The following is a 26,793-nucleotide window of genomic DNA, read 5'->3' on the forward strand; positions in this document are numbered from 1 at the left end:
ACAGTTACAGCATTTGTCAGCATCCAGGCAAAAAGACTTCTCAACCACAGGAAGAGCAAAGCCCTCATTTTGTTCTAAATGAGGACAAATGCAGTTCCAAGAAAAATGCCAGAAATTTCCACTTTAGTCTCTAGTCTGAGAGTGGCTGTGGGGGTTGTTCTGGTGTTTGGTGTGGGGTTTTTATTTGTTTGTTTGTTAAAGAAAGCATTTTTGTCCCTGTGTTTTCTGCCTACAGGACCCACTGCACTTGGCGGTGCCACCACCACTAGCACCAAAGGCCTCACTGAAAGCTTTGCTGTGGCCAAATCCAGCAAAAGCCAACAATAAACTGAGAATTTATGTGCAAAGTGACATCTGGCTCTGGGGGCTGGGGACAGAAGGGTGATTCAGTGCAGGAGGAGGGGAGCACCCCACAGCTGCCTGGGCAAGGCAGGATTGCTTGTCTCCTCGCCTGGCCCCCACCATGGCAGCCCGCCTGAAACCACAGCCTGGTCAAAGGATCACCCACGTTCTTACACGAGCAGAAAGCCTCCAAAACATTGGAAAGAAACAGCAGTGCCTGCCTAAGAGTGACAAGTTGGATCTGCAGTGTAAAATAGCTCTCCCCCGCTGTGCATATGCTACTGATCAAAATTGCCAAGTTATCCCAGCGTTCCCTTTAGGACAAAAGATGACTATTTGCCACATGCAGATTAACACAGACCTTGACTGAAGGGGACTTCAGCCCCACAGCCTGTCCCCAAAGCAGCACCCTGTAAGGAACACAGTTCTCTCAGCCCAAGTCTGAAGATTTCTTGCAACCCAAAGCATCGTGGCCCAGCCTGGGTGGGTGCTTTGCCCTATGTAACATCGGTGCTCAACACACTGAGGTCTGCAACAAGAGCACACACAGCTTGCAAGGCACAACATCCACCTGCCGTCAGCTATAAGCTGCCCAACATACCTACACAACTGAAATCATAGAATTGTTTTGGTGGGAAGAGACCTTTAGGACTTTTTAGGGTGTCAGGTAATGATAGGACTAGGGGGAATGGAGTAAAACTAACAGTGGGTAGATTGGATATTAGGAAGAAGTTCATCACCATGAGGGTGGTGAAACACTAAAACAGGTTGCCCAGGGAGGTGGTAGAAGCCTCATCCCTGGAGGCTTTTAAGGCCAGGCTGGATGTGGCTCTGAGCAATCTGATCTAGTGTGAGGTGTCCCTGCCCATGGCAGGGAGGTTGGAACTAGATGATCCTTGAGGTCCCTTCCAACCCTCACAAGTCTATGATTCTATGATCAAGTCCAACCGTTAACCAAACATTGCTGAGTCCACCACTAAACCATGTCCCTCAGCACCACATCTACATGTTTTTAAATACCTCCAGGGATCTAGATTCCACCACTTCCCTGGGCAGTCTGTTCCAGGACTTGACAACCCTTTCTGTGAAAAAAAATGTTCCTGACATCCAACCTACACCTTTCTCCAGCTGCAACTTGAGGCCATTTCCTCTTGTCCTGTCACTTGTTACTTGGGAGAAGAGCCCAATCTCCAACTGGCTCCAACCTCTACAAGTGGTAGAGAGCAAGTAGTTCATTCCTTGGCCTCCTTTTCTCCAGGCTAAACAAAGCCATTTCCCTCAGCCACTCCTCACAAAACTCATTCTCCAGAACCTTCACCAGCTTTCTTGCCCTTCTTTGGACATGCTTCAGCACCTCAACATCCATCTTGGAGTGGAGGGCCCAGAACTGAACCCAGTATTTGGGGCACAGCCCCACCAGCTCGTCCTCCACAAGGGGGGAAGCCCTTCCTTAGTCCTGCTGACTACACTATTGCTGACATAAGCCAGGATGCTGGTGGCCTTGGCCACCTGGGGCACAGACTGGTTCATATTCCTCCAGCTATCAACCAACACCCCCAGATCCTTTTCTGTTGGGCAGCTTTCCAGCCACACTTTCCCAAAGGTGAAGAGCAGAATAACCTGCATACCAACAACAGTTGATCTGGGTGCTACAGATACCCTAAGCTTAGTCTACATTTTCATAGTTTCATAGTTTCATTCAGGGTTGGAAGGGACCACAAGGATCATCTAGTTCCAACCCCCCTGCCATGGGCAGGGACACCCCACACTAGATCAGGCTGGACAGAGCCTCATCCAGCCTGCTCTTAAACACCCCCAGGGACGGGGCCTCGACCACCTCCCTGGACAACCCATTCCAGGGTTTCACCACTCTCATGGTGAAGAACCTCCTCCTCACATCTAGCCTGAATCTCCCCACCTCCAGCTTCATTCCATTCCCCCTACTCCTATCACTACCTGAGATCCTGAGAAGTCCTTCCCCAGCCTTCCTGTAGGCCCCCTTCAGATACTGGAAGGCCACAATTAGGTCTCCTCGGAGCCTTCTCTTCTGCAGACTGAACAGCCCCAACTCCTTCAGTCTGTCCTCATAGGAGAGGTGCTCCAGCCCTCTGATCATCCTTGTGGCCCTTCTCTGGACACGTTCCAGCACCTCCACATCCCTCTTGTAATAGGGGCTCCAGAACTGGACACAGTACTCCAGGTGGGGTCTCACCAGGGCTGAGTAGAGGGGGAGGATCACCTCCCTCGACCTGCTGGCCACACTTCTCCTGATGCAGCCCAGGATCTGATTGGCTTTGCGGGCTGCAAGTGCACACTGAGAGCTCCTGGTGAGCTTTTTGTCCACCAGCACCCCCAAGTCTCTCTCCTCAGGGCTACCCTCCAGCCAGTCACTGCCCAGCCTGTATTTGTGCCTGGGATTGCCTCGACCCAGATGCAGGACCCTGCACTTGCTCTTATTGAACTTCATGAGGTTGGCTTGTGCCCACCTCTCCAGCCTGTCAAGGTCCCTCTGGATGGCCTCCCTTCCCTCCAGCGTGTCTGCTGCACCACACAGCTTGGTGTCATCAGCAAACTTGCTGAGGGTGCACTCAATGCCACAATGAGCACATTTCTGCTCAGAAATGTCACTGAGTTCTGCAGCTACTTAAACACATGCATGATAATACAAAAGACAGAGGAACACAGCCATTATGCAACCAAGAAAGGGGGAAATAAGTTACTATCCCAGGGAGATGTTACAGCTGCAGCTGACAGGTGAGGACTACTGAAGAAACATTTGAAGATGGCTTTCAAAGGAAGTATTCTTGCTTTAGTAGGTCTGAAGTTGGATTTGACATCTCTTCTCACATCAAAGAGACTACTGACTTGGGGGAAAAAAGGCAATACCATCTCCCTTTGGAAGGGCTAAAATAGCCAGAGGTGAACAGGTATCACTCAAACTCAACATCACTGATGGCCAGTGGAACCACACCACATGGGAAACAGATAATTCTGCACTTAGGACCACACACAAAGCCCAAACTGAAGGGGTGATTACAAACATGGTTTGGACTTCAGTTGTTTGAACATGTAAGACTTCAACTTATCATCATTAAGACTCTCCGGAATGAAACAGAAACCCAGCTACATCATACACCACACAATGAGCTGTCTGGACCACCCCACCTCGAGGAGGTGACTGTGCTGTAACAGTGACATCCAAGACTAAGCCAAACTTCCTTAGGTTTTCACCATATTATAGCCATGTTGGAGACCTTGGCTAGGCCAAAATGTTTGCCAAATGGTTGCAAGATGTTTCTCATATCAGCTGCATGTCCTCCTCTGATCAATTCAACACATGTAAAGCTGATACTCTTGAAGTCTTTAAGCCAGCCAATTTCTACTTACTGTTCCATGGTAGTTCCTGTACATTGGCATCTTTAGGATCTTTGTCAAGTAGTCTTCCAGCTGTTTCTATAATTAAAACATTAAAACTTTAGGTAAGATGGATAAATTTAAGGGAAAGAAAAACCCACACAATCCAACTGTCTGACATTAGGAGACAAGGGATCAGACACTTTTCAGTTTGAAAGGGTGAATTAACACATAATTATGTGCCCATGGAAGATGGCAGCCCAGCAGCATAAACAGTTTAGTCCCAGGTGGTTTACTGCTCACAGATCCATCTTTGTACCTTCCACCAGCAGACCTGTTCTTTGGCACAGTCACTTTAGAGGTCAACTTCTTTGTCTGAGCCCAAGTTTCGGAACAATCTAAATACAAACCCCAATCTCTGCTGTTTCTGACCCACACAAAATTAGGTTCATGGCAAATCACAGCCTCAGGTGCACCTGAGAAAGCCTATTTAAGCAAAACATCAGGTTCATGGGGCAAGGAGCACAGTAGCCATGATACCCTACTTGAAAACCCATAGAGAGAGCAGTGGCCAGGCCACTGCCTGCTGGAGAGCCTTTCCCTCCCCTCCTCACCCTCTTTTAAACCAACATCTCTCTCCTGGACCTTCCTGCACAGCAGTGAAGCCATGCACAGCAGGCAGCGTTATCTGCACTGCACAACCTTAAGGCACAACATTATAGAACTTGAGGCTTCAGTGGCAGAAAGCCCAGGGAGGGAGTGAACAGCAGAAAGAATGATAAGCACATGGACAAACATGAGGTTTTACAGCCTTTTTTTTTTATATTCTTTTGCAAGCAAAGCTGCAATGAAGAGGTAGGAAGACATCCATCCACCCTCTTCACAGGAGGGCCCATCTGTTAACATCTGATGAAGTTACACAGAACACGTGTGGCTCAGCTAAAATTACCCACTTCAGCATCAAGAGCCTGACTGTCATCTCCTCTTTCAGAGGGGGACAGAACTGAAATCTCTCACATTTTGATGGCCACAGGGCTGCCTCCATCACACAACTTAACTCAGTGAACTGCTGCTTCTATCTTTAAACCAGAGGAGGTGGGAGGAGGGGAACCCCTGCTCTTGGCATCATGGTTTTTCTCAGCTGCAGAGGAAGACTTTGCCCATACAAACCCCAGATGCAGTATCCTCCTCTGCACAGAGGAGAATTTGGTGTTAAAGCTGGACTTGTCAATGCCTAAGTTTGTCAAGCAAATGGCATTAATGGTAATAAAATCACAGAATGGTTTGAGGTGGAGGGGACCTTAAAGATCATCTGGTTCAAACTCCCCTGCCATGGAAAGGGACAACTTCCAGTAGACCAGCTTGAAGGGCTTTGCAACAAGGGCTTCAACAGCATGCTTTGCAAGCAACTTGTCTGGCCCCTCTGTACCTGAAATGCTCCCCCTCCCAAGCATCCCTCTGGCCCCACACAGCAAGCTGGACACTTACTCTCCTGCTGGAGAAGTGCTCCTCTCGCACTGTGCTCTCTGCAGTGTGTGGCAGGCTCGGCATCTGCCTGGGTTCTCCCCTTTTGATGGATTGTCTTCTCACAGTGTGACTGGAAGAAAAACCAAACACTAATGTCAAGTCAAAGTGGAGCTTGAGTTTTGAGTACCCTCTTTTGCCCTTAGAATCACAGAATGGTTTGGAAGGGATCTTTATACATTATCTAATCCAAGCCTGCAGTGGCAGTGAGCAAGGACATCTTCAAGTAGAGCAGGCTGCTCAGAACACCATACAACCTGATCTGGAATGTTTCCACCTTTCTGGGCCAGTGCTTCACCTCAGTGCACAAAATTTCTTCCTTATATCTAGTCTAAAACTTCCCTCTTAATTTAAAACCATCACCCCTGGTCCTGTTGCAACAGTCCCTGGTAAAAATCTCCATCTTTCTTACAGGCCCCTGTAAGTACTGGAAAGCTTCAATAGGGTCTCATTAGAGTTTCTACCAGCTGAACCACCCCAGTAATCCCCTTACAAGCCTAAACCCTGGTTTTAGGGCATTATGTACCCTAGCCCTTATGATTTTACAGAATCATAGAATTGTTAGGGTTGGAATTGACCTCAAGGATCATCTAGTTCCAACCCCCCCGTCATGGGCAGGGACCCATTTCACCTTTCCCCATAATTTCTCCCACATTAGGAGAAATTTCTCCCCATCACCTCCCCATAATTTCTCCACATTAGGAGGCTTTTGCTGACCTTCACCACCTCTCTACCCCCTTCTACTTCAAGCCACCCTCAGCCTGGGCAGTGCTGACCACCCATACCAGGAGCCCCCATACCTTCCCCATGCAGTCCACACTGGCAGAAAGCCACAGCTCACCAACAATTTTCATTAATATAAACCTTCCCCATGTTTAAGGCAAACTCAGCTCAAAGCTGATGACCTAGGGCCCAACATGCTTTCTGCATCAGCAGTGTGATGCTTCCATCACTTGGATTATAGCTGCTAAAATACACAGAGATTAAATAGTTTTATTACAGCTGCTCAATATTAGCAGAAAAAGTCTTCTGCCCCTCCTACTCCCAGCAAAGTAAATGAGATGGGTGATGCCAAACCACTATGCTATTATAAGAGACTATGAGATCACATCTTCCCCAAAGCCCACCACGTCCACCATCCACAGAGCCCCACACTCACCTCCTGGTAGGGATAGGGATGCGCACGAAGGCTTTGTACCTCAGCAGCTCCCTGTGAAATTCCTGGAAGTGCTTAAACTTCCTTTTCACCTGCCAGGTGAACTCTCCATGGGTCAGCTCGATGGTGTAAACATTGGGGCTTGGTACCTGCAGAGAGAACACCACCACAAGGGGTGAAACTTTGAAACAAGCCATTCTTCTGCAGTTGCTCATGGAGGAGACTTCATTTGACTTGACTTCAGGATCATTCTGCCTCACAACTGCTTGTTCTGCTTCCCTGAAGCTTTTTCTGAGACAAGACACACAGAATCAACAGAAACATTCAGGTTGGAAAAGACCCTGTAGGCAGTTTAAGGCTGTGCCGAGGAAAAATCTTCCACAGACTGAGCAGAAAAGTAGTAGAATGTAAATAAATTACCACTGGATGTAAAAGGGGAAAATAATCATAGAATCAACCAAGTTGGAAAAGACCTCAGAGATCATCAAGTCCAACTTATCACCCAACACCTCATGATTAACTAAACCATGGCTTCAAGTGCCACATCCAGTCCCCTCTTGACCACCTTCAGGGATGGCGACTCCACCACCTCCCTGGGCAGCACATTCCAGTGGCCAATAACTCTTTCTGTGAAGAACTTCCTCCTCACCTCGAGCCTAAACCTGCCCTGGTGCATACAGTTTCTATGGAAATGAAGCAAGACTTCTGGGGAAGTTCTAACCTTCTTCGTGGAAGTAAAGCGTTCGACTTCCAGCACGCGCACTCGGACAGGACATCCTGCGAGGTACGTCTGCGCCCCCGGCTCCTTGAACCCATGGGTGTGATAGATGGCAGAGAATGGAATGCACCCTGGAAAGGCCACAAACAGAGATCAATATCCTTGTAACCTGGCATGAAAGCCAGGAGATAGCTGCAAGACTTCAGCATGGGAGCATGTGGTAGTTTTAAGGCTGTGCCTAGAAAATTTCCCACAGATCTTGAACAGAAAGCAGTAGAACCTAAATAAAATTACCCTTGGGTGTAAAAAGGAAAATAATGACAAGGTCTAAATAATCCCATTGGTCTGATTACCAACATAAAACTAGTTGTGTACAGTAACTTTCTCTCCTGAGTCCTTTGCTCTAGCAGATGGCAGCTTCTGGCTTCTGCTGGCTTTGCTTTGTTGTGGCTAAGTAGAATCATAGAATCAGTAAGGTTGGAAAAGAACTCAAGGATCATCAAGTCCAACCTGTCACCTAAGACCTCATAACTGCTAAACCATGGCACCAAGTGCCATGTACAATCTCCTCTTGAACACCTCCAGGGACAAGGACTCCACCACCTCCCTGGGCAGCCCATTCCAACAGCTAACAACTCTCTCTGTGAGGAGCTTTCTCCTCACCTCGAGCCTAAACTTCCCCTGGTGCAGCTTGAGGCTGTGTCCTCTTGCTCTGGTGCTGGTTGCCTGGAAGAAGAGACCAACCCCTTCCTGGCTACAATCTCATTTCAGGTAGTTGTAGACAGCAATAAGGTCTCCCCTGAGCCTCCTCTTCTCCAAGCTGAAGAAGTATTAATAGCCTACTCTCTGCTCTTCTCTCTTTCACCTTGTACAGGGCAGAGGGAAGGGAGCAGGGAGGGGGAAGCTGATGGTAACCCCCTGGTTTTGTCTAGGGGGGTCTTATGCTGTTTATAAATTGTACATATATGTAACTATTGTACATTTTATACAGATTCATTGCATTTCATATTTTTAGATTGTAGTTTTGCCTGTAAAAGCAGCTTCACTGGCTTTCAGCTGAGCTGGTCTGGCAATTTTATGTTGGGGGGAATTTCAACCCACCACAGAGCATTTACACAGCAGCACTAACTCCACTAAAAGAGATCAGCCTTTATGAAAGAGTGTAAAGACAAGCTTTCCTGGAAGAGATGTGGCCCTGAGAGCTCAAGTGCTAGGAGTCATGCCTCCTGGTGCTAGAACAGGGCCAGTGGCTAGGTTGGGCTTGATAAAACCACTGAGGTTGTACTTTACCTGTCAACAGATTATCAGTTATTCAATCTAGGAAGGACATGGGGTGAGAACATCAACATACCCACGCCTTTGGGGTCATTTAGCACCTCTGAGTCAACCTCCTCCCCCTCAAAGTGGAGCTCCCTGGTGTCCAGGCTCTCGATGATGTTGCTCATGTCTGCAGCAATCCTCTTCAGCGTCGATGTAGCTGCATGGCTCTCAGCTCTCAGTGACATCTCAGGGACCTACCCTCCGGAGTCACAGGGCACTGGGGAAGAGGAAGGAGCAGGGCTGTCATCACCTCTTCCACAGCACCTAAGCACAGCAGAGTCAAGAGAAGCCCCTGGCAGTGTGTAGGCCAAACTTCCCTCCAGCCCCTTATCCATATTCATTTTCAACTCTCATGATACACAAATCACCCAGCACTGCAGCTCCAGAAAACCACTGCCCAGAGCAGTGGAACAGCATAGGCAGCTTCAGGCTACAAGAGGAAATGTCTCCTGATGCTGGTGACCACAGGACTCATACTCTGCTTGTACCTTAAAATAGGAGATACCTAAGGTTCCCCTTGCCAGCTAAAACACCCAGCAGGCGTCTGGCTGTGGCTTAAGAGTCCCTTCCCATAATGATTTCAAAGAGCAAGGAAGCTTCTGCAGCAACATGCCTGATCACCTCAGTTAGCTCTGTAATAAGGATCATGCACCAGAAGAAGCACAAACTGTGTTAAAGCCTGACCAAATCCTGAACTTAATTCACAGGATGCTTCCCACTCGCCAGGTTGGGCTGCCTCAAGGAAAAGCTCACTCAGAAAATCAGCAGGTATTCAAGTGTTACTCTTTGATTGAGACAGTGATTATAAAATCCTGGCATTGCTAACATATCCTCTGTTTCTCACACAGCTACCTATAGCAGCTGCATATAGAATCAATAAGGTTGGAAAAGACCTCAAAGATCATCAAGTCCAACCTGTCACCCAAGACCTCATGACTACTGAACCATGGCACCAAGCGCCACATCTCTTGTGCTCTCTCACAGCTCCATCATCTCAGCAGGCTGAAAAAGTTCCACCCACAAAGGCTCCTATCCGGGAAGCAAAGCAGGGTTGGGGCACCCCAAAGCCCCTGGAAAGCCTGGGAGCAACATGGATGGGTGCTACAGCTCATCCTTGAGCTCACCCCCCTCCAACAACCCCCCCCCCCCAGGCAGCTCACACCCCTTCTGCAGCCCACATGGCTGCAGGGGACCAGCTCAGGATGCCTTCAGGATGGGTGCAGTGGTGGTAGGAAGGCTGTTGCCTACTCTGGGCAGTGAGCCAGCAGCACTTGGAGATGTTTGGGCACTGATGACTACAAGACTTCCCACCTTTATCTCCACCCATGCTCGAAGCCTGAGTCAGACAAAAACGGGGAAGGAAGCAGCACAAAAAAAATACGGAAAACAAACAGCCAATAAGCCAAACCAAATCAACAACAAAAAAGGGCAGAAAAAAAAAAAGAGAAGTCAAGATATGAGCACAAGCTTTCAGTACTCATGAATACTTCAGAGCTGCTTCCTCCTCCTTCTCCAGGCTCCACAACTCACCCTAGGGCCACAGACCCAGCTGCTGGTCCCTACACAGAGCCAAGGTGCAACTCCTGGGCATCTCCATGATAAAAATGTCTCTTCAATCTTTGTTCTGCTCTGCAATAAATCTCATGGCTTGACAGCTACACTTGAAAAAAATATGGATGGGAAAAAGAGGCCACATTTTACAGAAACCAATGGAAATATGCCCCATTTATAGTCATGAAAGCTTTTACATTACATGAGAGAATGATTATTTGTTTGGGGTTTTTCTTATCATAGAATCAATAAGGTTGGAAGAGACCTCAAAGATCATCAAGTCCAACCTGTCAGCCAACACCTCATGACTACTAAACCATGGCACCAAGTGCCATGTCCAATCCCCTCTTGAACACCTCCAGGGATGGTGACTCCACCACCTCCCTGGGCAGCACATTGCAATGCCTAACAACTCTCTGTGAAGAACTCTCTCCTCACCTCGAGCCTAAACTTCCTCTGGCACAGCTTGAGACTGTGTCCTCTTGTTCTGGTGCTGGTTGCCTGGGGGAAGAGACCAACCCCCTCCTGGCTACAATCTCATTTCAGGTAGTTGTAGACAGCAATAATGTCTCCCCTGAGCCTCCTCTTCTCCAGGCTAAACAATCCCAGCTCCCTCAGCCTCTCCTAATAGGGCTTGTGCTCGAGGCCTCTCCCCAGCCTTGCATGGTGGTGGTTTGGGGTTTTTTTGGGTGTGTTTGGGTTTTTTCCATTTTCTTTTTTTTTTTTTTTTTTTTTTTTTGTGGGGGGGAGGGATTTTTAAGAAAAAAATGGTGACATTTCTGATGTTCAATTCTGCAAAGAACACTGCAATTATTCTCACTCAAGAAAGCTGGCTCTGTCAAAATTTGGAACTAATCTACCGTTTTAATAAGTCATCTGTTTGGCTACTTCTGAAAGAACATTCTTTATTATTGTTTCCTCTTGAAGCAAGCACATAATTTTATTACTACATAAGGCTGGTATCATGTAAGCCCCAAAACATTGTCAAAAATCAGCTGCCTTCAGAGAAAGGAAGAAATCTATTTGCACACAGACGTGAATCAAGAAAAACTGGGTAGATCTCTTCCCTTACACCAAAGTAAATGCAGAATCAACAGCTTCAGCTGGAGTGTGAGGGCTCCAAGGGTCTTGATGATGGCTCTGCCATCTTTCACCAGTGGCTGGGAAAGCCACCACAGCACAGATGTTAGGACCAGACTGGGGTTTTCTAGGCTGGCATGAGATCTGAATGACTCCAACACAGACCCACAGTCATCTACTCCTGGGTACCTCATTCCCCTTGTCTGGGAAGGGCGGCTGGCATACCTCCTTGCAGATGGAGTCACATTGAACCATGGGACAATGAAGTCACTGATGTCACTCCCAGCTCTAACCAGTTTGCACAGCCTCCCTGCAGCCAGAGTTCAGCACCAGCACTGCCCCACACCACCCTGACCGGGTGAGGTGGAAAGCCAGACCTTGCTGACAGAAGCTTTACATTTACCTACTGCTAGCAACACACCACAGGAAACTTCATTCTGAGCATACCATAGGGTTTTGTTTCCTTCTAGCAATGAAGTCACTCCACCACATATAGCCTGCCTTCAGATGTCTGACTTTCTCCCTAGAAAGCAGGCAGACAGAGACAGCATTCCCTGGAGGAAGGTCACGCTATCAGGCTTTCCCCAGTAGCCCTGGGGGGTGGCAGGGGGCAGTTCAGAGCTGCCCCACTCTGCTCTGACACACACAAAATCCTATTTTCTTTCCCAGTCAGCACTCCAAGTAAAGTATTTTTTTGGGTACCTCGAGCTGGAAATAAGGCAGCATCTTGCTTTGTAATTCTTCTGTCTGTATTGACATTGAGAAAGAAACCACACTTTGGGATGGAGGAGTTGTTTGTTGGTTTGGGGTTTTTTTTTCAGGCTGAAGAGATGCTCCTGCTCCATGGAAACTTAATGCGCTTTCCAAAAGAGGAGGTTTGCATGGTCAGAGAACACAAACCCCAAAGCACTTTGTACATGCTGTGCCAACACTCACACTTGAAGCAAACCAACAGACAAACACCACATCCCCACGGGCTGGAGGAAGAGCCCACAGACAGGAGCCAAGATGGAAAGGATGTGCATCCTCCTCCTCCTCCCCTCCACGCAGTGCCAGGTACAGCCAGGCTCCTCTCATCACATTAATCAATGCAGGCAGTTAATGGCTGAACAATTAACTAGTGTATGCAAAGACTTGATGAGGAGCACAGCAGGGCTGCAGAACTCAGGACTTGTTTTCATTCTTTTATTTCTTTTTAAAACTCAAGCTATTTTCACACAGCTGGCACAGAAAAGTCCTCAGCTGGACCCAAGTCAGCCTCAGCAGCAAGATTCCTCCATGTCAAAATTAGAGTAAGAGGCTTGAGAGGGAGAATGTGACTTGCCCTTGGCCCTACCAGAAGCCCTATGAACCCAGGCAACAGCTGAGCATCCCACCAGAGCACAGTCAAAGAGCACAGGGCAAAACCAGTTCAGGCAGGGAGGGCAGCACCAGGGTCAGGTGGAAAGACATCTCATATCCCTCTGAAAGTTTCTGCAGATTGCATTATCAAGCTCTGCCTCCTAAGAGCTACTTAACCTCTTGGCCAGAGTTTCCATGCAGACACTCTACATTCCCACAGGCAGGCTGAGGAATGCACCCAGGTTAATCTGCAACAGGCTGGGTGCAAACGGGTGCCAAGCAGAGTTACCTGTGATTCAGCAGCAAAAAAGGGGTTGAATCCAGAAGGCCCTGTCTATCCAGTGCCACTTGCTGCTTGCACTAATGATGGACTAGAGAACAGGCTTTTAGAACTTGCTGATATTGTTAGCCTTGGAGGCTGCAATTATGTGAAAGAAAGACCATAAATGATACAGGTAAATTGCAAGAGGGTGGAAAGAGCCTGACATCTATTAGCAACAAACACTGCATTTTGGTTTTCAGCTGTTGCCACCCAGGACAGGAAATAAATAGCAGTTTGTTACAAAAAAACCCAAAACCAACCAACCAACCCACCCAAACAACAACAAAAATCCAACCAAAACAAAAACATACAAGCAAATGAAAAAAAACCCCAACCAAACCAAACCCCACCCAAACAAATGAAAAAACAAACAAACAAAATGAAACCCCCAACCAACCAAAGCAAAACCAATAAAACACAGACTGGAGCTTTAGTGGGTTAGGAACAAGCAACCCAAAGGCAAAAGCCATGCTGAAATGCACAAACAGGGCTTCAGCCTGCAAGCCAAAAGGGCAGATAGGAAGAGTCACATCTAAAGCACTAAACCCATGAGAGCATAGCGCCAGCACTGAGAGGAGGAAGAAATGTGAAGGCAATGTGAGAGCAGCCTGCAAGCCTGTAGAAGACTGCTGTGAGAAGAACTGATGAAGTAATTGTTCTGACCTTCAGGTTAAAAGCAAAAGCTAGGGAGAAAAGCCCCATCTGATGACCAAGGACTGTCTGAGGAGGGGTCTGCAGTCCCCAGGGTTGGAGGTCCATAATGTCAAACTACCTATACTGACCTTCCAGAGGCATGGGAGGAGGAACAGCTGCCCACAGATTCCTCCAGAGACCTCCAGCACCCATGTACCCAAACCTGGAACAGTGGCTGGCAGTGACCTGTGTATTAAGAGAGAGAAGGTGCTGCTCTGAATGTACCTAGCTCAAAATCTGCCTAGAAAGAGCAGCAAGGAGGAAAATCCAATGGGAAAAAAAAGAAAAGCCAGTGGCAAACTTTGGAAAGAATGAACAAAGGAGAAAGGAGATAGGAAAGAATTGACAGAAGAAATAAAAACTCACCCACAATACTCAACTCCCCCACAAACACTGCTGACACCACCTACATCCAGCCCAGTTTTCACATTATTTCCTCTCAGCTCAAGCTCTCTGTCTCCCTTTGCCAGACTGAGCCCCACAGCACACAGGACTCTTGAACTGGTAAAATGCATTCATAGATTCACAGATCCATAGAATGATTTGGGTTGGAAGAGACCTTGAAGATCATCTGATTGCAACCCCCTTCCATGGGCAGGGATACCTTCCACTAGAGCAGGTCACTAAAGGCCTCATCCAGCCTGGCCTTCAACACCTCCAGGGAGAGAGCATCCATGACCTCTTTGGGCAACCTCTTCCAGTGTTTGACCACCGTCACTGTAAAGAGTTTCTTCCTCCTAACCAGTCTGAACCTTCTCAAGCTTCAATCCATTCCCTCTTGTCCTATCACTACAAGCCCTTGTAAAAAGCTCCTTCCCAGCATTCTTGTAGACTCCCTTCAGGCATTACTCGCTCAAAAGAATAGTACTCGCTCAAAAGAATAGTGAAGAGGTGATTGGGAACAGTCAGCATGGCTTTGCCAAGGGCAAATCCTGCCTGACCAACCTGGTGGCCTTCTATGAGCAGGTGACAAAATTAATAGATGAGGGGCAAGCAACTGATGTCGTTTACCTGGAGCTGAGCAAAGCCTTCGACACTGTCCCGCACCACATCCTGGTCTCCAAACTGGTGACACATGGGTTTGATTGGTGGACCACTAGATGGATAAGGAACTGGCTTGATGGCCGCACCCAAAGAGGGGCTGTCAATGGCTCCATGTCCCAGTGGAGGCCAGTGACAAGTGGAGTCCCTCAGGGATCAGTCCTGGGACCTATCTTATTCAACATCTTTGTGGGGGACATGGACAGTGGCATTGAGTGCACCCTCAGCAAGTTTGCTGATGACACCAAGCTGTGTGGTGCAGCAGACACGCTGGAGGGAAGGGAGGCCATCCAGAGGGGCCTTGACAGGCTGGAGAGGTGGGCACAGGCCAACCTCATGAAGTTCAATAAGAGCAAGTGCAGGGTCCTGCATCTGGGTCGAGGCAATCCCAGGCACAAATACAGGCTGGGCAGTGACTGGCTGGAGGATAGCCCTGAGGAGAGAGACTTGGGCGTGCTGGTGGACAAAAAGCTCAACATGAGCTCTCAACGTGCACTTGCAGCCCGCAAAGCCAATCAGATCCTGGGCTGCATCAGGAGAAGTGTGGCTAGCAGGTCGAGGGAGGTGATCCTCCCCCTCTACTCAGCCCTGGTGAGACCCCACCTGGAGTACTGTGTCCAGTTCTGGAGCCCCTATTACAAGAGGGATGTGGAGGTGCTGGAACGTGTCCAGAGAAGGGCCACAAGGATGATCAGAGGGCTGGAGCACCTCTCCTATGAGGGCAGACTGAAGGAGTTGGGGCTGTTCAGTCTGCAGAAGAGAAGGCTCCGAGGTGACCTAATTGTGGCCTTCCAGTATCTGAAGGGGGCCTACAGGAAGGCTGGGGAAGGACTTCTCAGGATCTCAGGTAGTGATAGGACTAGGGGGAATGGAATGAAGCTGGAGGTGGGGAGATTCAGGCTGGATGTGAGGAGGAGGTTCTTCACCATGAGAGTGGTGAAACCCTGGAATGGGTTGTCCAGGGAGGTGGTCGAGGCCCCGTCCCTGGGGGTGTTTAAGAGCAGGCTGGATGAGGCTCTGTCCAGCCTGATCTAGTGTGGGGTGTCCCTGCCCATGGCAGGGGGGTTGGAACTAGATGATCCTTGTGGTCCCTTCCAACCCTGAATGAAACTATGAAACTATGAAACTATTAGAAAGCTGCTCTAAGGTCTCCCTGCAGCCTTCTCTTCTCCAGGCTGAAACATCCTAATTCTCTCAGCCTGTCCCCATAGAGGAGGTGCTCCAGACCTCTGATCATCTTCATGGCCCTCCTCTGGACCTGCTCCAACAGTTTCATGTCCCTCTTACACTGTGAGGACCAGAAGTATATGCAGTGCTGCAGGTGGTGTCTCACAAGAGCAGAGCAGGAGAATCACCTTCCTCATCCTGCTGGAAACAGGGACTGCACCAAAACTTAAAGTTCTGACTACAGGAAAAATAACTATTGAAAAAAAATAATTAAATAGATGAAATTCCTGAATCCTTGTGAATGTATTGCAAAACCCCTAGCTCAACCCTACGACTCTGCAAGCCTGCCATCACATTCTGTGATTTGCCATTTTGGTTAAGCTTTAACCCTAAGTTACGACTTAGGGAATCATATGACAACCTCAGCCTTTGCTAAAGAAAACTGATTTTCTGCTTGTTGCATAGGACAATACAAGGAGAGCTTTCAAGGCATGGCATTTCATTCTGCCCCTGTACTCAGCACTGGTTAGGCCACACCTTGAGTCCTGTGTCCAGTTCTGGGCCCCTAAATTTAGGAAAGATGCTGAGTTGCTGGAACATGTCCAGAGAAGGGTAACAAAACTGGGGAGGGGTTTGGAACACAAGTCCTGTGAGGAGCAGCTGAGGGAGCTGGGGTTGCTTAGCCTGGAGAAGAGGAGGCTCAGGGGAGACCTTATTGCTCTCTACAACTACCTGAAGGGAGGTTGCAGCCAGATGGGGATTGGTCTCTTTTTGCAGGCAACCTGTGACAGAATGAGAGGACAGAGTCTTAAGCTGCACCAGGGGAGGTTTAGGCTGGATGTTAGGAGGAAACTCTTCACAGAAAGAGACTGGCCATTGGAATGGACTGCCCAGGGAGGTGGTGGAGTCACCACCACTGCAAGTGTTTAATAAGAGACTGGATGGGGCACTCAGTGCCATGGTTTAGTTGATTAGATGGTGCTGGGTGATAGGTTGGACTTGATGATCTCGAAGGTCTTTTCCAACCTGGTTAATTCTGCATTCTGTATTCTATTCTGAAACTGGAAGGCAGAAAAATGCCTGTTTCAGTAAATATTCATGAACAGTTGTGTTGAAGACAAGCTGCCCCCATCTGAAAACGTATGTAGCTGGTAATAGCACAGACTACCTAAAGTTTGGCCAGACCAAGTTTATTCTCTTGCATGCATTGAGAAGCTCAGATAATCACTACTGCTTAATGAGGTTATGCTGCTGGTGAGCACCACACCGAGCTGGGAAACCAAGAATGCCTTCATTCGGGAAAGAAGGGAGGGGGGAAGAGAAAATACATCCAAGGAAAACATGCATTTCCTGCTGATGCCTCCCAGGGTTTGAATCTCTGCATGAACTCTCACCCTCACAGCTAGAAACACCATAATCACTGAAAATTGCCCTCATTCCTGTTCTCATGACATCTCTCCTAGTACAGTGACCTTTTGACAAGGGCTGTGACAAGCAACCTCTGTTCCCATACTTGGTTTTGTCCTGCAGGCAGAGCCTGTGGCAGGACCCACATCAGCCTTTGTGCTTGCATGAAGCAAAATGGACAGGCCTGAGCTAGAAGAGGGCAGTGAGATGGCATTAAAGCAAAAAAAAAAAAAGAAACAACAAAACAAAAGCCAAAAGACTTGAGCCATGAATTTTCTCTCTCCTCCTGCTGCTGCCAGGAGCCTGGGAACCATAGAGACACCAAGAGCCCAGATAAGATGCCAAGGAAGTCCTACGCATGATGCCCTCAACAGCTATTTGCCCTGCCTGGTGGTGATCAATCTTTTCCACATAAATATTTCCTATTTCATCATATTTGAAACCTAAAATTAGTTTTGGATAGCTCCCTCATGAAGAAATACCCTCAGCTGACAAGAACCCTTTCTGAGGAGTTACTTGCATGCCCCAGGAGAAGCCAGGCTTGTCACCAGCCCCAGATTTATACCCTGGCACACCTTCCTTCCACAGGCCTTGACAGGTGTCAGACCTGCACCAAGCAGCAGAGAAATGTCTCCCAGGCTTGAGGTCCCTGCCAGCACCAGCAAAGAGGGTCCTGCTTTTCCAGCCCAGGAAAACCACATACTCCTAGAGAGCAAAACACACACCATTTTTACTTTTTCAGTATTCTCCCCCCTACTTCTGACTCAAAATCCAAGGGCTCTTGGAGGTAGCACATTACATTTCCCAAGTGTGAAATTAAAAGACATGTGGGGGCCAAAAATGCTCAGCAATGACTTAATCCTGTTCTTAAGTTCAAGTCATGGAAGCCATTTGGCCACATGAACAAGTAAGCAGTGCAGCACAGCACATGGGAGACATCTTCTGAAAATCAGCCCTTCTTAGGGCTTGTATTTTAAAACACACAAAACAAGCCTTGAGTAGGAACCAAAGCATTGCTTTCACCCTGGAAAGATCTGAGCTTGATGAGACCTGATACATGAATCCAAGGAAACATCAGATTCAGCCATCATCCTGACCTAAATGTTTTTATCTCTGGCCCAATCCTGATAACACTCAATTTTAACAGTTCCCAAACCAGTTGTTCTTACAAAGTTCCTACATTTAATGGCAATACTTCTGAAAACAGGAACCAATTCCTGCTTCCCACATGAATGACTGCAGCACAAGGCTCCTTTATTGATTTCCGTGGTCCTTTTCCACGTGAGGCTTACTGCCACACCACGAGCCTGCCTGGAGGAAAAGCTAAGTCATAGGAATCCACATGCCCTGTTTACAGCAAGCAGGCAAACTGGGATTGCCTGGAAACAACAGGGAAATCTATGGAAGTCCTTGTTGCACTAGGGCAGAGCCCCTTCTGCCCCCACACTGGTTTCTGCAGTGTCTATCCCACAGCATTCATGCTGGAAAAAAAGGCAACAGAAAGGCAGGTCAGGGGAAAGGATGAGGTAAGGCACTGGGCATGGCAGGCAGCACCCTCATAAGGTGGTGACTAAGCCGCTACTGCAGTCAGGAAACCCCTCTGAGCTGCATTTTTCCCCACACCCAGGACCAGCCTAAGCATCAGGAGCTTCCCAAGGACTCATTTAGTTTGCTTTACAGAAGAGAGTAAGGAAAACATCAACATCCAGAGCTTAGCAGTGGCTGCTGACCTCACACTGATGGGCTGGCTGCCCTGGCTCCTGCTCCCCCTTGCCCAGCAGCACCCCCAGAGCACAGCCCTGCTCCCCCTTGCCCAGCAGCAAGCCCAGAGCACAGCCCTGCTTCCCAGGCTACTGCAGGAAGCTGATTGTTAGGTATTTATCAGTCATGAATACCAGCCCTTCCCATACTCATCCATGCTCTGCATTCTTCAGGCATGGATGACAGTATTTAAGTCCAGCACTCACCCCTTGTGCTGGGCATCTTCCAGGGAGCTGTGCTCAATCCCTGGATCACCATGAACCTTCCACTCATTTTAAGAAGGATTGTTGTGACAGGAAAAGAGGTGATGGTTTTAAACTAAAAGAAGGAGATGTAGACTAGACAGAAGGAAGGCATTTTTTATTCTGAGAGTGATGAAACAGTGGTCCAGGTTGCCCAGAGAGGTGGTAAAAGCTCCATCCTTGAAAACATTCTAGGTGAGGTTGTTTGAGGGTCTGAGCAACCTGACCTAGTTAAAGATGTCCCTGCTGACCAGAGGGGAGTTGTTCCAGATGAAATTAAAAGTTCATTCCAACCCAAACCATTCTATGACTCTGATGTCATCATGGCACACATTCTGTACCCCTAAACCCAGAAGCACTGCACATAAGAGCCTTGAGAGCCAGAAGAGAAGATATCCAGAGCCTCCAGCACTGGATAATCCCCTCTCAGAGGCTCACTACCACCCTGCAGCTCCAGACAAAGGGAACCAGGTGACAACACCCTGGATATCAGAACCCTCTCAGCATCCCAAAACCTCACAGCAGGGAGTGGCCAAAGGAAACCTGAGATGAGGGAAAAGAGGGACTGGGAAAAGTTTGTTTCAAAAAGCACAAATGGCAGGAAGGTCAAAGGATGCAGCACTTCAGAGGACTGACACAAAGAGCTTGGCACAAGGCAGAGACTATGAAAGATTTAGATAAAATGCTGTAAGCAAGCAGCTTGCCAGGGCATAGCATGACATAGAGGACTCTTGCAGCAACCATCTCCACAATGATCAGAGGTGGCCACCACAGCACTGGTGGGACAGAAAGCATCACTGCTGCTCATGTCTAGGTGAACAAGTCACACAAACACAGGACATATTTTCATGCTCTAAACATAGATGCCTACAGCCTGATACCCTGCACATTACTGTTATGCTGGCATCCACCCCCCAAGCATGTCTGCTCCAGTGACCACCACCTGCCAAGCTGCATTTCCGCAGGGAATTCTGGCCGGTGAGAGTGGGCAAGCCGGAAAGCAAGCCAGCACCTTAGTCCCACAGCAGGCTAAGGTGGCAGCTGACAAATGCAAACAGATCTTCACATAACTCCCACCAGCCAAGCTGAGCCGGGGGAAGCTCTGCAGCCGGCACTCGAGAAGGGATTTGGGATCCCTCAGCCACTTCTCCCCAGCCCTGCTCCCTGCACAGGTGGTGGCCACTCTGTAGCAAGGCAGAGAGCAGAGACAGACTAACAGAACAGTAGGGGTGGCATTTTTAGGCTGATGCCTGGGAAAACTTTCCACAGACTGAGTAGAACATGGTAGAAAGCATATAAATTACCATGGGAAGAAAAAGAAAAACAATGATAAGGTCTAGAATAATCCCCTTGGGCTGATACCTATCATGAAGTTAGTTATATAAACTAGCTCCCGTTTTGGTTTCTTCGCTCTAGCAGACACTAGCTGGTGCTTTTTTGCTTGGCTATTGCTGACCTTGGCTGCATTCTTCTTGTGCCTAAGTACCAACAAGCTACTCTCTGCTCTTGCTCTCTTTTCCCTTGCACAAGGATGGGGGAAGAGACTCAAGGTGGCAAGCTACAGGTAACTCCCTGGTTTTGTCCAGGGTGGGCTCTTGTGCTGTTTATAAACTGTAAATATGTACGTGTATGCATGTATAAATATAGCATGTTTTGTACATATTCATTGCACTTCATGATTCTAGATTTTAGTCCATTTCTAACAGAGTGCCCAGGTGGCCAAGAAGGCTAATGGCATCCTGGCCTGCATCAGAAATAGTGTGGCTAGCAGGAGCAGGGAGGTCATTCTGCCCCTGTACTCAGCACTGGTTAGGCCACACCTTGAGTATTGTGTCCAGTTCTGGGCCTCTCAATTTAAGAAGGACATTGAGACTCTTGAACGTGTCCTGAGAAGGGCAATGAGGTCTCAAGCACAAGCCCTGTGAAGCGAGGCTGAGGGAGCTGGGGGGTTGCGTAGCCTGGAGAAGAGGTGGCTCAGGGGAGACCTTATTGCTCTCTACAACTACCTCAAGGGAGGTTGTAGCCAGGTAGGGGTTTGTTCCAGGCAATCAGCACCAAAACAAGAGGACACAGTCTTAAGCTGTGCCAGGGGAAGTTTAGGCTTGAGGTGAGGAGAAAGTTCTTCAGAGAGAGAGTTGTTAGCCATTGGAATGTGCTGCCCAGGGAGGTGGTGGAGTCCTTGTCCCTGGAGGTGTTCAAGAGGGGATTAGACATGGCACTTGGTGCCATGGTTTAGTAGCCATGAGGTCTTGGGTAATAGGTTGGACTTGATGATCTTTGAGGTCGGTTCCAACCTTGTTGGTCCTATGGTTCCAACCTTGTTGATTCTATGGTACAGCTTCACTTGCTTTCAACTGAGCTGGTCTGGCAATTTTATTCTGGGGGGAATAATTTTAACCCACCACAGCAGTGGTTGGACAGGACCCCTGGAGATCTAGTGCTAATGCAGCTATACCTAGATCAGGTGGTACAGGAATATGTCCAGGTGCGTTTCAAAAGTGCACAGAGAAGAAATCTCCACAACTTCTGGGCAGGTGCACCTCTGGAGGTCCCTGCTACAGCTGCAACCTTGCTGCTTACTGCCCAGTTTCTGTTAAGTGGGAATATGATTTTCTTTTTCCTCCTGCTGATAAAAACTACATGCAAAAGCACATAAATGTGCTAACTTTTTCTTGACCCTTCTCAAAGAAAGGAGACATTCCTGTGGGTATCACAGCAACAGGGATTTGAGGCCATATATTTTTACTAACAGTTCACTGCTTTAATAAAATGCCATTTCTATTCTCTTGCCTTTTTTGTTTTGCTGTTGTTTTAGTGGAACTCCTCAAAAAATTGGCACTGGGAGGAAAACTCAGCTGGCATGAGCTGAAGGTCACGTTGGAGCACCACAGTGAATTCTGAATGCTCCTGTGCAGCAGTAGCCAAGGCACAGGCTCATCTCCCAGAGGGACTTCCCCAGGGTACCACCAGCTTCAAGAACAGTAACTGCAGTGACCACCAAGGTTTTGCTGCTGCTTTTGTTGCTCTTATCTAAAGCCCCAAGTGCAGCACACAGCTGGGACCCACATCCAGTACCAAGGTCCTGGTGTTGCTCCATACTGATGCTTCCTGGTGGCCTGAACCAACCCTGGCACTGTGCACACTGAACATTAACCTCTGCCAAGCTGTAACACGGCAGGGATGCACTTTAGTAAACCCAAAGCATGGCATGAACATCAGGCTCATGGGAAAGGCAGCAGCTGTGGCACACTGTGCACCTCCAGCAAGGTTACATCACAGCTCCTCTCTTTGCTCCTCAGCCAGCACTCTGCTGCTTCCCTGTCCCAGTGAGATCTTGCATGACCTCAGGAGCACTATCACCTACTGTCCTATGAGATGGTGCAGCCACTTGCACTGTCCTAACTGCTTCAGCACCCTTGCCTGCAAACCTGGATTTAGCACCTTTCCAAACTGAAGCTCCCTAATTATTGCTAAAAAACCCAGCCAACAATGGTTTTGCAGCTGTTTTATGCTTTCTGGCTAATAAACTCCACATGAATTTGATGTCTCCATCCTTGGACAACTTCTGTTCTTTAGCTTACCCATAAAGTTACAGTGCTCCATGACCTCAGCTCCCACCATTGAGCCAGGACACCCAACACCACACCCCCGTCACACAATGAAGCATCGTGCCCCAAAAGCCAGCAACTACATGTGCCAGAGGAGACAACAGGCAGGTGCATGCCTGGTCCTGTACTGCATTTCCAAAAGCAGCTGCTTATCCTCAGCCACAGCCAGCAGCAAGCACTGACATGGGCAGACACCAGCTCTCAGCCTCCCTTTCACACCCAGAAACCTACCACCAGTTCCCAAATAGCTTCATCTGTGGACCTAGGAGAACATGAAGGCTTCCCCAAACCTGTACTTCCCTACTCCCTGGCCAGCTAAAATAAATATTTGAGAACTTCTAGTTTAGAAGGAGAAAACAGTTAGCCTGGGGAAGTCCCAGAGGTAATTTTAAGAGAAGCTGTGAGCCAAGCCAAGAGGGCAAAGGCAACATTGTCCCCAAGACTTCACAGAGGGCTTCAGGTGGCTTTGTGAATCAGCCCCTCCTGAGGAGACTCCCATGAGATCTCCACATGACCCTCCACAGGATCATAACAGTATTCAGGACGCGGGGTGCTTGAGCTACTGACAAGGCAATTTTGCTGTACTTTGAAGTGTTTGATGCATGAGGTCTTGGGTGACAGGTTGGACTTGATGATCTTTGAGGTCTCTTCCAACCTTATTGATTCTATGATTATCAAAATGAAGGATAAGGAAATAACTACAGAAGTTTGGGTGTGCCTTCACAAATGATTCAGGAATGACAGCAGAGGTTTCAGATCATTACTTGCTGAACTCAGCTCAAACCAATACAAGTTCAGGGGAAAATTGCAACTTGGAGAAACAGAACAACTCCCCTAAGTTTCTTGCTTAAATGCAACTGAACACCAGGACATCTATGCAAAGAAGCTCATTTACACACACTGACAGCTTCCTTAGAACAAAACAGACACCTCAGATGCATTTCCTCTCTGACTTCATTCCCACAGGGTGAGGGGGAAAAAAAAAAAGCTCCATCAAGCTGGCACAGAAGTACCCTGATGGCAGGCAGTGAAAGATGATGCTTACATCTGAATTGAAATCAAGCCTCAGCTGCCTCCTTGCTCCTTTCCCTTGCCCATGCACCCAGACTTCCAGCACATGAGAAACAATGTGGGTATGACAGAGCCAGGGACACCCTGCAGCTCCTGTACAGTATTTCTCCAGACATTTCTAGAGGAAATCAAAGCATTAAGGTTGCGACTTGCAAACTTAACCCCTCCAGACCTCAGCTGGCAGCTACAAGCTAAACAACCCACATTGTTTTTTCCCCTCCAGCACCGTGACCTTCTCCTGCTTGGAAAGGTGTCTGCAGACAGTTTTCTACATCTACAAAAAGATTAGTTTGGCAGAAAGAAAAGCAATAGCTTCAGGAAAGAAAAGGAAAGGGAAAAAAAAAACCCCAACCCTAAATGGGCTCAGACAGCAGTTCCCATCTTGCTGGTTCTTTCTCTCAGTGAACAAAATGGCTCATTTGCCAAAACTACTGCCAAAACTCAGCAGGATCAGGTCTAAACCACAGGCATTTCACCCTGAGTCATCTACTATTCTTTCTTGGTAAGACCTAGTGCTGGGTGGGACACTTAGAAAAAGAAAAGAGAGATTTATTTTTTTCTTTAATAAAAATTAAAAACAATACATTGTATTTGCAGGAAACCTCTCAGGAAAAACATAGCTCAGAACATCTCATGGGAGCTACTTAAACAGACATTTGGGGGGGGGCGGGGAAGGAATTAAAGACCAATGCATTTATTTCTATAAAGACTATAATGGCCAGCAGGTTGAGGGAGGTGATGCTCCCCCTCTATTCTGCTCTGGTGAGACCTCACTGGGAGCACTGCATCCAGTTCTGGAGCCCCTCTTACAGGAAGGATCTGGAAGTGCTGGAATGTGTCCAGAGAAGGGCCACAAGGATGATCAGAGGGCTGGAGCTCTTTTCCTATGAGGACAGACTGAGGGAGTTTGGGCTGTCCAGTCTGGAGAAGAGAAGGCTCCAAGGAGACCTTATTATGGCCTTCCAGTATCTTAAGAGGGGCTACAAGAAAGCTGGAGAAGAACTTTTTAGGGTGTTAGGTAGTGACAGGACTAGGGGGAATGGAACAAAACTAGAAATCAATAGATTGAGATGTGAGATTCAGATTGGATGTGAGGAAGAAGCTCTTCACCATGAGGGTGGTGAGACACTGGCACAGGTTGGCCAGGGAGGTCTTAGAAGCCTCATCCCTGGAGGTTTTGAAGGCCAGGCTGGATGCCTGACGCGTCCCTGCCCATGGCAGAAGGGTTGGAACTAGATGATCCTTGAGGTCCCTTCCAACCCTGACAATTCTATGATTCTATGATGCTCTGCCTGCTCTCCAAATGGTTTCAGTAGCCCTTTAGCTGTGACAGGGAGAGGACAGCTCAGCTTCCTGGGAGACCCCAATGCTCACCAGTGCTTCTCACCACATCCACAAGAACACCAAGCAAAGCAGCTTTGTGTTCTACATACAGAATAATAGTCACCTGCATCATGTAACTGCATTTTGGTGAAAAAGAGAAAATGAAACTAAGACATCCATTTGGTTTACCTCTTGTGTGTCACTGTCAAAGTTGAGAGAGACAGAAATCTTATTTTCTCCTAAATAAAAAGTGAGGCTGCCCTTTAGCCACAAGTGGAGTGCAGCTATAAGGTACTAGGCAGAGCCACAACACCTCAGGTTACTGAAAATGTTGGAAATGTGCAACTGATGACTCTTGATGGCTTGCTTTTACCCCAGGGATCTGTGGAAGCTGCAAGCAGGAGTCAGCCCAGCTGATGCTGAGAGAAGCTCATGCTGTGAGATGCATCTGACCTGAGAACAATGAAGCTGGCAGCATGGGGTCATGAGGGCTGTGTTCTGGGGCAGGGTGGGAACAGAGACCAAGGGGAAGAACAAGAAATGAGAATTTCTGAGTTTAAAAAAAGTCTCCACAAAAGCCCAGCTGGTGGAATAGGTGAAGCTTCTGGGAAGCAATTCAGTGATGTGTCAGTGCTGGTGGCACAGAGGAGCCCCAGGACTTGCCACTGGCAGGACTCTGCTGGGAGAAGAGCCAAGAAGCAAGTTCCCACATGGCAAGACAACTAGAAACACCAACTGGCTGTGAATCACTCACTTGCACAGAGGCTTGTCAGAGCTCTGCTCTGTGGGACATTGTCTGCCTGATACTGGCTTTTGTCTCTGCGTGCTGGAACACTCAGCCCAGAGAAGAGCAGTCCCTCTGTGCCTGGACCACCTTCCCTGACCATGAGCAAGGAGCTGTAAACAGTCCCAGAGCTGGGGAAGAGCACTGGGATCCTCCCACCAGCCCTGGGGGAGCCCAGGAAAGCATCTGGGATTATCAGGTGGTTTATCTTATTTAATAATAATAAATAAATAAAGCCATCATGTGAAGGATGCACACACAAGGGCTCATTGCCCTGGAAGAAATTAAAAGACAGGAATCAGGCTTCTTTCACAGCTTGACCTGAAAAATGTGATCAAGGAAACGACTAATTAATTCTTCTTCCACCAACAGAGGTGGAAAGCAGAAAACTAGCTCCCAATACCATGAATATTCTGAGTATTAACTGCTGTCAGTATAGCCTAAACAGGACTCCACAACCAGGGAAAAAGACACTCGCCTTTGAGTAACTCTGCAAGTGGCAATGAGGTTTTTCATCTTCTCTAGCTCTCTGCTCTGCACCTCCTCTCTGAGGCTTCATCTTCCCAATATCCTATCTTGCCCAGGGTGGGCAATCATAGAATCAAAGATATCTAAGATCATCAAGTCCAACCATCAGCCTAACATCCCCATGGCCATTAATCCATGTCCTGTAGTGCCATGTCTGCACACTTTTGAACACCTCCAGGGATGGCAACTCAATTACCTCCTCTGGGCAGCTTATTCCAATGGAGGGATGTTCCTTCTCTTCTGCAAAACATCCATCCCATCACTATCTATATTGACTTATTACAACCTTTCTCCCCAGTTCATCAGTTTGGGAAAAAGGCTATTTCTTATTTTATCCATGTCCTCTCTGCCAGAAAAAAACCCACAGGGATTCAGGAAGACAGTATTAATGCACTAAGATCACAAACAAAACTGGCTACTCTGCTGTCAAATCCTGACAGAGGTGAAGCACTGTGTGCTG

General features: G+C 48.0%; 1 protein-coding gene across 6 annotated transcripts in view; it reads right to left on the reverse strand.

Annotated features, from left to right (window-relative positions):
* Positions 1–26,793, reverse strand: part of PLD1 (phospholipase D1) — a 106,204-nt gene that overhangs the window by 53,208 nt on the left and 26,203 nt on the right. For all 6 annotated transcript variants that reach the window (XM_068145006.1, XM_068145003.1, XM_068145004.1 and 3 more), the window contains 5 exons: positions 8,446–8,631; positions 7,098–7,225; positions 6,380–6,525; positions 5,185–5,293; positions 3,730–3,795 (listed from right to left, as the gene is read on the reverse strand). In XM_068145006.1, coding sequence (XP_068001107.1) covers positions 3,730–3,795; positions 5,185–5,293; positions 6,380–6,525; positions 7,098–7,225; positions 8,446–8,599 — 603 coding nt within the window. In that variant the 5' untranslated portion in view covers positions 8,600–8,631. The remainder of the gene's footprint in view (positions 1–3,729; positions 3,796–5,184; positions 5,294–6,379; positions 6,526–7,097; positions 7,226–8,445; positions 8,632–26,793) is intronic.

This window comes from Melanerpes formicivorus, unplaced genomic scaffold (genome assembly GCF_026170545.1).
Source record: "Melanerpes formicivorus ecotype bairdi unplaced genomic scaffold, bMelFor1.0.p_v2 SCAF_12, whole genome shotgun sequence".
Lineage (NCBI taxonomy): Eukaryota > Metazoa > Chordata > Aves > Piciformes > Picidae > Melanerpes > Melanerpes formicivorus.